Source organism: Lepus europaeus, chromosome 1, assembly GCF_033115175.1.
Source record: "Lepus europaeus isolate LE1 chromosome 1, mLepTim1.pri, whole genome shotgun sequence".
In the NCBI taxonomy this organism is placed as follows: domain Eukaryota; kingdom Metazoa; phylum Chordata; class Mammalia; order Lagomorpha; family Leporidae; genus Lepus; species Lepus europaeus.
The window spans coordinates 58,423,837-58,437,142 of NC_084827.1; the positions used below are offsets into that span (position 1 = coordinate 58,423,837).

A 13,306-nucleotide genomic window follows, 5' to 3' on the forward strand; every position below is an offset into this window, starting at 1 on the left:
TCTGTCTCAGTAGTGGTCTGTTTCCAAAGACTTTACCCTACTTTTCATGGCCATTTACATTCTAGTCACCTCTATGTTTGTCATCACATGTGGAAATCAAGGCACTGCGCTGGATCAGAGAATACCTTCAAGGAGTCTTGCTGCAGAGGAAGCTTTGCCGTTGCCCTTTCAGCAATCAGAAAATCTGCTTAGGTAAATTACAAATGAATGAGGAAACATCTGGAGAGACCACTTCATGTCTGTCAAACTCTCAGCCTTTTACTGTTGCTCATGAAGGACCATGTTCCAATGGAACCACTCTCACAATAGCCATATGTTCACAAGGATCACTCAAAACCCATACCTGCCTGTTGATCAACAGATACCATATTCAGTTTTTAATGAGAGCGTTTTCTCCACTTTAATGAATCTTTAAGATATACTTAGAATGGTGATGGGCATTGTCTAAACCGATCTGAACTACCACAAAGAAATACTACAGAACATTTCATAAATATGCATTTTCTTAGAAGCATTGGGTCATAATGGTGTCAATGTCATATGAAACATTAAGTACCCTTAAGAGAAAAATGTCACCATTTTAATTGTTTTGAAATTGATCTGACATTTCAATGCTGTTTTTATTTTTCTGATCGAAAATGCATAGTACTAAGAATAGGAATAAAGAAATAGAGGTCTTCAGTCTTTAAAACTTATTTTTCTATTGTAATGCTTCTGAAAATTTCAACTCCCCACTAAAGAGAGATTGTGGACGGCCGGCACTGTGGCTTAAAAGGCTAATCCTCCGCCTTGCGGCGCCGGCACACTGGGTTCTAGTCCTGGTTGGGGTGCCGGATTCTATCCCGATCGCCCCTCTTCCAGGCCAGCTCTCTGCTATGGCCCGGGAAGGCAGTGGAGGATGGCTCAAGTCCTTGGGCCCTGCACCCACATGGGAGACCAGGAGAAGCACCTGGCTCCTGGCTTCGGATCAGCGAGATGCGCCGGCCGCAGCAGCCATTGGAGGGTGAACCAACGGCAAAAAGGAAGACCTTTCTCTGCTACTCTGCCTGTCCACTCTGCCTGTCAAAAAAAAAAAAAGAGAGAGAGAGAGATTGTGGGCAAGGGAGCTAGAACTTGGGCTGAATAGCCTGGGTGTGTTCTACTAAGGTAAAAAATGCGAATAGTCTTGCTCTGTCCTCTTGCTACTGAAGAAGGTTGGTCTAGAATGACTGAAGCCACATTTACCCTTTTCTATGAATTCATGAAAGAATATAGCAGCTCAACCATGTCCCCTTATTATCTGAAAGGAAATCATTAGTCTTCCTTTGAAAATGAGTAAATGCCCTTGACTTGGGAATCCAAAGTAAACCTAGTTGTCAGAGGTCATGTTTCTCAACTTTGCAAATTCTACTGCACTTTGCAGCATGAAGAAAGTAAGATTGCCCTCTTGGAGAGCATAATTCTTATGAATGAGCTGCCTGGGTATCCAAGAAAGGTCTTGCTTATAACTCTCAGTCATCTGTAGAGGATTGGGAGTCAAGTGCTGTATTTGAGAAATATTTTCTTCTTAAAATCTTTAAATAACAATAGAGTACAAGAGTACTTCAAAAAGTTTGTGGAAAATGAAATGTAAAGATGTTTACTTTAGTGCAAATGATTTTGAAACCCATGCATAGCTTTTTTTTTTCATATATATGTTTTCCACAGACTTGTTTCAAGTGCCTTTATACTGTGTGTATGTATGTGACTGTTGGTAGTGGAGTTATCAGAATGTGGTTATCAGAATGTGTGTATATATAAAGGTACAGTTGTGATTATTAAAGCTACTTCATGTGTTGAGACAATGAAGAAGGGACATAGTAAGTACCTTTGGATATGGGACAAAGTTTCATACAGGTGGTTTTTGTATGTGTTTATGTCCTTTCAGAAAGTTGAACAGGCAGCAAGTGAGCCATATGGCACAGAGTCCACTTTCTGTCTTTCATTAGAAAACCTCCACTCTGAGCTTCCCAGTCTTGCACAGTAAACTACCTTGATGTCTCTGGAAGCAGCAAAGACTACAAACCTCAGGATGTAAGGAGACCACACTTTCAAAGCAACTACTCAGCACAGTTGAGTGGAGTTGAAGAAGGAGGAGGCAGACTTGAAACTGAAGAATCTGATCCTGGCAGCTAGGCAGCTTGAAATGATTACACACTGAAAAGACAGAGTAAAACATCACCTGGGACAGAACAGAGTCCCTGAACAAAAGGAAATGTGAGCAGAAATCAACCATTGCCATGGGAGAGGTTTTTCAGTTGAGGCCAATGGTTTTTTGAAGAGGTCATTTCAACTCCTCTCACTTCATGACTATGAGTAAATAACACTGTTCATCTCACATATTCATCCACCTTGTAATTTGTCAGCTTTTCCATAATGCCTTAAATAATACTAGCTGGGGAGAAGGCATTCAAAAACACTAATTAAACTATCCATTCTGTCAGTCGTTAATTTTCTATACTTGATAGACTACTGTGACTGCCTTGTTCTTTTTTCTAGCTCAAGAGGTGATAAGATGATAGTGATATAACTTTGTACCAGCAGCCATAATGGAGATAAATTTGACGATTATTTAACACTGAGTGGCCAACATTGCCCACTGTATCAATTGTTATTATCTCAAGAAATCTCAAAGCAGTCCACATCCCTGTTTTCACACTGTTATTTCCCCTTCGTAATGCTGTCCTAAGTATTTGCATGAGAGTATTTCCAAAAATGTTCATGGTAAATGAAATTAAATGATAAGTTCACTTTGGTGCATAAAAATTTTGCAATCTGTGCATAGTTTTTTTTTATAGTACACACCTCTCATGAGATTGCAAAATTTGTTTGCTACAAACTAAATTTGTTTTAATTCCATTTCTGTGTACATTTTGAAATTCCCTTGTGAGTATTAGTTTTCTATGGAGGCCAGAACAAAATACTGCAGACTAAGTGCCTTGAAGAACAGAATTTTGTTTTCTCAGAGTTCTGGAGACCTGAAGTTCAAAGTCAAAGTGTTGGCAGGGCTGACATTTCCTGAGGCCTCTCTAGCTTATAGCTGGCCATCTTCTCCCTACGTCCTCACATTTTCTTCTTTTTCTGTATGTCTATCACATCATATCATAGCATCCTCTTCTCTTAAGGGTACCAAATCCTTACATTTTTACTAATTACTCTTTCCTTCTTTGAAAATAGAGCTATGTTTTTATATACTGGAGGTTAGGACTTCAGCACATGGATTTGGAGGGGCATTCACCTCATAGCAATGTCCTATATAATTGATTGACCAATGCCTTGCTCTACATAATACTGATAGGACCCATGTCAACAAGAACGTTACCTGCTGTACCCTCCATATTTATCCTGGGCCCAGTAGGACACCTGCTTTCCGCAGGGCCTCAGTAACTACAGTCCATCCTTTGAAGCCACAGGTTCCTCATCTGTGGAGTCCACATCCATAAATGCAATCCACTGCAGATCAAAAATAATTTTTAAAAATTGCACCTGTAGTGAAAAATGTACAGGCTTTTTTCCTTGCTATTTTTCTAAAAATATACTCTAGCGACTATTTACATAGATTTTTCTTTATGTTAAGTATTATAAGTAATCTAAATTGTAGGAAAATACTATGCTGTTTTACATGAGGAACTCTAGCATCCTTGAAATTTCAGCTATGGGAATCCGTAAGCATTCTAGAATTGTCCCTAGGGGGATAAGGACAACTGTGTTAGTTGCATGTATTATTGACTAACTGAATGAATGAACCTGCGGAGCTGACCACCAAACCTCTCTGGAGGATACAATTTTGACAATGAAAATAAAGTTGGTAGTAATTTTTAACAAACTGATATTATGGCAATCATCTGCAACTTACGCTGTGGAACATGTCATATGCAGGAATAAGCTATTCCCAGGGGAAGTACTAATGAGATAAAAGCCAATGTGTCTCCCAGAGGTGGAGAGATGGCCTGGAGAGCTTCATAGTACAGGAGGGAAATGCTCACCCCCATTAATCTTGGCAGCCAGATGCTTATAGGCTATAGCCCTGCAATTAACTGAGCTATTCCCCAAATATTGCCCTTTTCCATGTAAGCAGCTTGCAGCTACCTGCCATCTGCACATCCAGTAAATATGACCAGCCTGTGAACTTCATCCTCTGCTTCAATTAAGCTGTCATTGATGCTTCTGTGCGTTAGCTGAGATAATGTTGATGAGAAAATCGCATTACAGAGGGCAAGTAAATAGCCTGCCATGGGACTGGGACTGCCACAAGCTGTCTATTTGAGCCCAGAGTTCAAGTTTCAGAAGATTGGAATATGAAGAGGGATTCTACTTCATGAGAAACTGAGAAATAAAATTGCCCAAACTGCATGATGTCAAGAAAAATTGAAGGTTTACCAAAATGGTGATGTCTTGGGCATCTGGGTAATGATATTGAAAATATTTTATTTCAGCCGGCGCCGCGGCTCACTAGGCTAATCCTCCGCCTTGCAGCGCCGGCATACCGGGTTCTAGTCCCGGTCGGGGCACCGATCCTGTCCCGGTTGCCCCTCTTCCAGGCCAGCTCTCTGCTGTGGCCAGGGAGTGCAGTGGAGGATGGCCCAAGTCCTTGGGCCCTGCACCCCATGGGAGACCAGGAGAAGCCCCTGGCTCCTGCCATCGGATCAGCGCAGTGCGCCGGCCACAGCGCACCAGCCACGGTGGCCATTGGAGGGTGAACCAACGGCAAAAAGGAAGACCTTTCTCTCTGTCTCTCTCTCACTGTCCACTCTGCCTGTCAAAAATTAAAAAAAAAAAATATTTTATTTCTTAACTCATTTTTCTTTCCCCATATTTTACTCAGAAAAGGAACCAAGAGAACTAGTTTTTAATATTATTATTGTTATTATCATTATGACAGAATAACTTACCAGCCATACTTGCTATTACCTTCATTGTTCTTTCATAGTTTCTACTTTGACAATTCTCTCATGTAACTCACTTTTCTCCTGCTTAGTTCAGAAAGCTTTGGAACCATGTTCTCTGCCAGCATTGTGCTCCAAGATGGGTCTGGGGGCACTGCCCTCCAGAAGTTCAGAGGCCCTGCTGGGAGGGATAGTAAAGAAATATTCAAAAGGCAGGAGGACACATGCTTATGTCTTGGGAAAACAAAGCAGGAACAATAAGATGGATGAGAAAAAAGGAAATGTCTAGAGATGGAAATAACCAAGCTTGGCTCTGAAGATTTGGACAAAAAAGAGGAAAGTGATACTACAGTAAGGGAAGATAAAGAAAAGAAAAAGGAGACTCCAAGGTGGAAGATGCTATGGAGCTTCAGACACCTGGGAAAAGAAGTCAAGGAAAATTGACAGACGATGAGGCAGCATTTTGATCATGGACACCAGAGTTGGAGTTGTGTCTTGAAGTGGTTAGGGAAATGTCTCTCCTGAAGCTCTGAGATCTACATTTATCATGTGATGATTGAGCTGAGCTTCAAGTCTATACCAGGAAAGTGTTTCCTTCAGCATCAACCACACGCATGTCTGTTAGACTCTCCTGGATGGCAAACCCAGATGTTGTTTTCCTTATATGCTGACCAAGGGACCTCAGGATACAGGTTACCTTGAAATATGAGCCAGAATTTAGCAACTAGGAAAGGTTTAACTTGTGATTTATGGCCAGTGTGCATGAGAGAGCCCTGAGCTGACACTGGGCAGTGGAGATTTGACTGGTCTGATGCTCAATCAATCAATGAGCATTCCTAGAGGGCAGGATGCTGCCCTTTAAAAGCCAGTGGAAACACCAAAACATGACTCAGATTTGACCCCCAGGAACTTGTAATCCCACTGGGGAGAGGAGACTTGTATAGGCAAATTGTTAATTAATACCACAAGGCAGTAAATAATATGACCTAAGAGAACACATCAGACAGAGGATGTCAAAATAATTTAGAAAGAGAAAATGCTAGGCTACCGTCTCATAAGGAAATCCTGTTTCATTCATTACCTAATTTATTAACTCATTCACTTGTTCATTCATTCATTCTTTCAGTACTTTCAATATGCCCTGACTGTGCTAGATCATCGTGATAGAGAGCAAACATTCACTGCCTGTGCACACAAGTTAGGAGAGCAGGCACTGAGACACAAATTAGTCTTGGAACACTGGGAGGTGGATTTGAATAGTGGGGGAACTAAAAGAGTGCAGTATACGTAAATTGCTATGATATGGATAATAAAAAGTCCATGTGTTAAGGGTTTGGTCCCTAGAATCCTAAATTAAAGGGTTAAGAACAAAAATTAATCTGGTTATGGTTTCTAAAGGTAGGGACTTTGAAAGTGATCAAGTAGTAGTAGATAGTTAAGGCTGGCCCCATAATTGAATTATGATAGTTTTTTTTTATTTTTTGAGGATTTATTTGTTTTAAAGTTGAGTTGTAAACAGAGAAAAGGAGAGAGAGAGAGAGAGAGAGAGAGAGAGGTCTTCCATCTGTTGGTTCACTCCCCAGTTGACCACGATGGTTGGAGCTGCACCCGTCTGAAGCCAGGAACCAGGAGCTCCCTTGGGGTCTCCCACACGGGTGCAGGGGCCCAAGAGTTTGGGCCATCTTCTACTGCTTTTTCAGGCCATAGCAGAGACCTGGATTAAAAGTGGAGTATCTGGGACTTTAACTGGCACCCATATGGGATGCTGACACTGCAGGTGGCAGCTTTACCTGTTACACTGCAGTGCCAGCCCCTAATTATAGTAGTTTTTCAAAGAGAGACCACATAGTGCGTAAATGAGTATGCTTCTTGCCTCTCTGCTTCCTGGTTTGCTATGTGATTGCTCTTTTTCATGCATTCTACCATGGCCAGCCTCATCAGATGCCTGACCAGTGGTGGTGCCCAATGTTGTACTGTGACCTCCAAAATTATGAGCTGAAATAAACCTTCCTCCTTCCTAAGTAGTTCCTCTCAGATGTTGTAGTGACAAAAAGCTAATACAGTATCCGAGGTTGAGAGTGGGAAATCCATGAGTGCTTTGTGTTTACTCAGAGCATAATGAGCAAGCTAGTCTAACTAGAGAGGAGAATCTTTGTGGAGACATGAGATGGACAGGACAGATGGAGGTTTGATTGCAAAAGAAACAAATTTACATGCTAAGCAGTATGGGTATCATTCCTTACACTTAGCACCTACTGGAGGGGTACTTTTATGAGGCTGATAATACTTTGCTCACTAGACAGCTTAATGTATCCAGTGGTGCTGTACCGGAAAGAGGCAGGAGGCTTGGGAAAGAGGGAGGCCATCATGAATAGCCCTCACTATAGTGATAAAACATAGAATAAAAGAGGGTCTTTGGAGGAATATAGGAATTTAATCCACTTTGTGTGGAGAAGAGTTAACAGAGTCTGATAACTGATGGGTTAACAAGTATCCAAGAAAAAGGGAACTTGGGTTCCACATTGTGTCATAATGGTACTAGTAATTGTAATATGTTCTTTTACAATGTGATTGGCATTTTAAGATTGCCTTATTCAATTATTTATATATTCCCCGACTTATTCTCACAAGAATTGAAACTACCCTTGAACTGTTAAGGGCAAGTATGATGGGACATGGAAAAAACAGCTGAATTCGATTTTCTAGGAAAGATAAAACCTAGACACTTCACCACACCAGTCAATTCTGTTTTCCCTCACAGAAAAAGAAACGGCTTTAGTGAGATTAAGAAATCTGTTTAATTCCTAGAAATTATAAGTGGCAGGGGCTTGAGCAAGGAGTAATTGGTGATAAAGACATCACAGAAACCCGTAACAAGTTATTCCCAGGGTTGGAGAAAGAATGCCCCAGGGGCTGTGCTCTGGCTGGGTGGTATCTAGATGCATGATGTTTGCTGCTGTGATCGCCTGGACTTGGCATGGATGGCAGGCTTTTAAGGGTTCTAGGACAGCCACCGAAGGTCAAAGATCCATAACACCTTGCAACTAGATTATAAGATTGCTCTTCCTTCATCTTTAAAGCACAAAGACAGGCACTAGTGTGAGGTGAAGAATGAAGTACCAGTATCTAATTAGGAAGTTAACTAAGGAGAGAGACAGAGAGAGAAAGAGACCGAGACAGAGAGAGAACATGCACAGTGAGAGGGAGAAAGCAAACACACATCCAGGCTTTGACATGATGCAATTATTCCTTTAATCCAGTGGTTCTCAACCACAGATTTTCCACTCTGACCCACCTCATCTTCATCTTTCTTACCTCCTGTCCAAGGGACTTCTGTAAATGTCTGGAGACAATTTTGTACTAGTACGTGGTTAAAAATGACTCCAGGAGAACCACAACATTGACCTTGTGGTGAAAAGAGAGAAGTCCATCCAGGGTGCCGACCACCTCCCTTTGGATGCTGGCTCTGCCCCTGGGAAGTCTCTCTGGCTTTCGGTAATATGAGGTCAACCAGGAATACTGTGAGAATTAAGAAGTCTGTATTTAATGCATATAACACATGTTAGGCATTGAATACCAGTAGTGTGCACTGCACACTGTTTTTACTATTGAGCAATGGCAAGAATGGAAACTGTCTCCTTCTTTCCCCTTTCCGGAGAAAATCTTTTAAGTCCTGACTTGGTTCACAAGGAGGTACAACACAGCCTGTTGAACTCTCTCAGTGTAAGGGAGACTTCTATCCTGCCGTCCTGGCTGAATCCTGGGGCCTGGGAGAAACAGTAACAGTACAATTGAGAAAATGCTAAAACTTTCCCTATTCTTTATTTTAGCTTGAAGGTTTTTTTTTCTTTTTAATGAATTATAGAAGTTGTACTTTTTATTTTTAGAAGCTTTGAGAATTCCAGTAGCATATAAAAAAAAGAACAAAAGTAAAATTGAGGTTCTTTCAATCTAAGTCATTCTGGTATTTTCAAATTTTTTCAAAGTTAGAAACACAGAGCATATTCTGTTTAGCCAGAGTTTTTCATTTAATAGGAAATCAACAACATATGACATCATGATTATTTTCTAGCTGAGAGACAGAAACACATATGGGTGGGAGGGAGGGAGAGAGAGAAAGAGGGAGGGGGGAGGGAGCTCCAACCTCTACCTGCTAGTCCCCTGCCCAAATGCATGCAACATCTGGGACTGGCCGAGCTGAAGCTGGAATCCAGACACTCAATCCAAGTACCTCTATGGGTAGCAGGAACCCCATCAGTTATGGCATCACCACTGCTTTCCAGGGTATGCATTAGAAAGAAGCTGGAGTCAGGAACTAGAACAGAGTGTCAAACCCAGATACTCATATATGGAATGTGGGCATCTTAACTGGTGTCCAAACACTAGGCTAAACATTCACTTCTGTGATTTTTAATGGCTGCATGAAATTCCTTTCAATGACTGTGCTGTGATTTAGTTGACCTACTGTTATTGGAAATACTGACAATTGTGAATTTTTTGCAATTGTAAATACTGTTATTGGTTTGACTTTTTTCATTGTGAGTCTTGGTTGTAGCTCTGTTATTATTTTAGGATTAATCCATTGGAATACAATTCATGTAAATGAGGTTTAACAATCTTAGGATGCTCTATACTTACTGGCATATTTCTATACAGAAAGAATGTACAAACTTATGCTACATGAACACATACAAAATGATCTGTTTCCTTCTTTAATCACTAACATTGAACATGTTGGGCTGGAAAATTGTGACCATTGTAAGGGTCGTGGCTCAAATTTCTATAAGAAAAATCAGGTTAGGAAGAGCAAAGGTTAACAAATTTATTTAATCGAAGTTTAGTTTTACATGACATGGGTAAGATCAGAAATAGACCCAAAGACTCAGTTTGATGAAGAATGGACAACCATGGAATGTGACATGACAAAATGTTGTCATGCAACAATAGTAGAGTGAGAAGGGAAACCCAAGATCTGTGGGTCTATATAGATTCTTCTTGGCTTCTCTATGTAGTTTTACTTCCTCCTGCACAGAGAAACCAAAAAGAATGGCTGCAATCAGAGACAGGGCCAGTAATACTCAATGTTCCTTTAAAGTTCAGAAATTCCATGTTTGTCTTTATCCAGTTCTCTTCTCAGAACACAAATCCCAACTTTTAAGTCTCAGGTCCTAAACCATGCACTGCATAGTGCCCCAGATGGCCACCAATCCCCTACTCCTCTACCCCTTGCAACTATTCCCCATCAAGATATTTGTGATCCCACAGGTTTCACTCTCCTGTTCTCCATGCTGTAACACTGTGTTCTTTTAGAACTATTTATCTCTGGGACACTTGGGAGAAAAGCAATCTGATAGAATTTGCACTCCACAATTTGGAATCATTAACAGCAGTTCCAGCCACCCCTTTAAATAGTCTTCCTCAGAACCAAACTGAGGAGAATCTCTAGAGATGTTATGTTAGCTCTATTAGCAAATGAAGTGGAAGAGAACGTCCCAGGTGAAAAGAAACATTTGTAGAGAAGAGTACACCACTTTATTTGCCTTAAAGTTTATTCTGGGGTCAACTCCCTTAAACTAGTGGTGTTGTTCCTAGCTTTTTTTCTTTCTCTTTTGAAAATCTCTAATGGAGTAGTTCTCAACCCTGGCTGAACAACTCAATCTCTGGGGATCTTGGAACCTTCCAAGGACTGGAGCCACTCCTAGAAATCTGACTTAATGAACCTGGCATGGGTACTATTAGAAGCTCGCAACATGAAATGTGTTCTAAAATTAGTCCTCTGAAGAGCTAAGATTTGCCCTCAGGTTGCCCTGGTAGACAGGGGCCCATGTAGGAAATGGCCAATCAAAATGGAAAGCAAAGATCAAAAAGATAAAAAAAAGAAAGGAAATAACCAACCAACCAAGCCCTCAATAAGTGACAACAGTAAAGACAGTGAGGGATGGATGGTGATATGCCCTCAGAATCAAAGACATCCACTGATGCTGTGAGCTCTTTTCCTAGGCCAGTTTAATTCCTAAAAATGGATAAATGAGAGAGCAGTGCTGAGGCATAAATAGTAAAGCCACCACCTGCAGTGTGGGCATTCCCATATGGGTGCCTGGTCATGTCCTGGCTGCTCCACTTCCAATGCAGCTCCCTGCTAATTTGCCTGGGAAACCAGCAGAAGATGGCCCAAGACCTTGGGCCCCTGCATGTACGTGGGAGACCTGGAAGAAAGTCCTGGCTCCTGGCTATAGGTGGCCCAGCTCCTGCCTTTGCGGCCACTTGAGTAGTGAACCAGTGGATGGAAAATCTCTCTGTCTCTCTGTCTCTGTAACTCTGCCTTTCAAATAAATAAATACACATTTTTAAAAAATGACTAAATGAGAGATTTCTAATTAGAGGCTACTTTCCCTGTACTGTCTTCCTTGATGTACTCTGGCACCTAGCAGGGCCCTTGGCCCTTAGGGACTCATTTGTTTCTTTGGCTGAGCTAGTTACTGATTCCCATCCAGCCCTAAGATTCTATAATTTAGCTGTGTCCAATCTTATTTGGTATGCAGATTTATTCAAATGAGCATGCAAATGAAGTAAAGAGAAAAGACCTACAACTGGCTGTGCTCGTGAAAGAAGTCAAATGTTCACCACTAGGAAACACAAGGACCTCTAACCCATTGGCAGAATTCCTGTAGCCTGGACCCAAACTGTGCCTTGTCTGCATCTGCTGCTCTTAGGAAAGAGCGTGTTTGCCAGGCTGAGCTGCCTCTGGATTCTGCCTGCCAGCCTCAGCAGATGTTCAGGGCTGCAGTGGAGACAGGCAACAAGGAGCACCCCTGCATCTGGGTTGCTCTGAGCAGATGGGAGGCATTTGTGCCAGTGTCAGTGCAGCTGGGCCCCATGCCTGCTGCTTTATCCCCCTGGGCAGCTTCTCCAGCTGTCTGGGAGCTCAGGAGTAGAAGCTCTGCACTTGCCCCTGTGAGACCCCTCAGGCCTGTGCTCTGCTTGTTGGCACCTTCTTGCTGGCTGGCTGCTTCGGGACTGCTCCTTCAGACTCTATGTTACCTCCACAAGTAGCACTTAATCTATCCCTCGCTGTCCATTTCCACGGCTGCTGCTTTGACAGAGAGCCTGTTGTCCTGTCTCCTGGGGCTTCTGCAAGCAAAGGGTCCCACCAGCTCTGCCCCCAGCCTGGAGTCCTCCAAGCTCCTGTCATCTGCTCTGTGGCCAGAGGATTCTGTGAATGTGCCCCTCCAGCCAGATCATTCTGTGCCAAAGACCCCTCATGAACTCCCACATCCTAAAACAGTGATTGTTATCCCTAGCTGCATGTTAGAACATACAGCGTGCTTTTTGAAAATGCAAACACCTAAGACTACCTTCCCAGATACTCTGTTGGAATGAGTTTGGGTAAAACATTTCCAGAATCATTTGTTTAAGGGTATTGGTGAAGCCTCTCCTTAGGCTAGCATTGACAGCTCTTGCTGCTCATTCTCAAATTTTTGATCTCCAAGTTGGTTACCTGTCTACTGCAATTCTTGTCTGATATGTTGCAAATTCTTGATCATTTCCAAAACATTCCCAATATAAAACATTCTTGCACTTCTCACATGGAGTTAGCTAATCAATCTGCTCATGTGTGACTGCTTTGCATCTAGAACTGCAAGAGACCATTGATATCACTTTGAGTTTTGTTTCGGTTTTCTTTTTAGCTTTTTCTTCTGCATTTGTCCATCAGTAGACAATTTAATATAGGACATGACTTTTAATAAGTACTGTCGTATGACATGGCTTTCATTGTGGTTTGTATATATATATATATATATATATTTATAAATATATAAAATTTTGTTTTGCCCTTTTGTGTTTAAACCAAACATATTAAAAGTGGGTTATCTATTTTAAAATCAGAAAGAGAAAGGAAGGTAGGAAGGGGAGAACAGGAGGAAAGAAGAAAGGAAGGAAGGAAGAGAAAAAGGAGAATGACAAAAAAGGAAAAGTAGAATAGAATTATAAGAAGAGGAAGAAAGATGATGCTTGATAAGCATTGATTTGGTTTGAGTCAAGGGAGGAAGGGGTCTGCTCTGAGAATGTGTGTGACCACAGCAGGCTGGGAAGCGAGCCCTGCTCTCTCCAGACCTCTGTGAATCAATCATCCCTACGCTTGCCCTTCCTGTTTCTTTTGCAGGCAGCAACTTGAATGATGGCTTGTGGCATGCGGTCAGCATCAGCGCCAGAAGGAACCGCATCACTCTCACCCTGGATAATGATGCAGCATCCCCGGCTCAAGACACTACCCGGGTGCAGATATATTCTGGAAGCAGCTACTACTTCGGAGGTAAATTCTCCAACATTTGAGATTGGAAATAAGGGGAAGTGGGGAGGGAGAAATGCTGGGGGCAATTATTTCACTCTGATGAATCACA

At 41.9% G+C, this 13,306-nt stretch overlaps 1 protein-coding gene across 2 annotated transcripts in view; it reads left to right on the plus strand.

The window, feature by feature from the left end:
• CNTNAP5 (contactin associated protein family member 5) overlaps nucleotides 1-13,306 on the plus strand; it is a 967,841-nt gene that overhangs the window by 527,639 nt on the left and 426,896 nt on the right. For both annotated transcript variants that reach the window (XM_062199074.1, XM_062199079.1), the window contains exon 9: nucleotides 13,069-13,218. In XM_062199074.1, coding sequence (XP_062055058.1) covers nucleotides 13,069-13,218 — 150 coding nt within the window. The remainder of the gene's footprint in view (nucleotides 1-13,068; nucleotides 13,219-13,306) is intronic.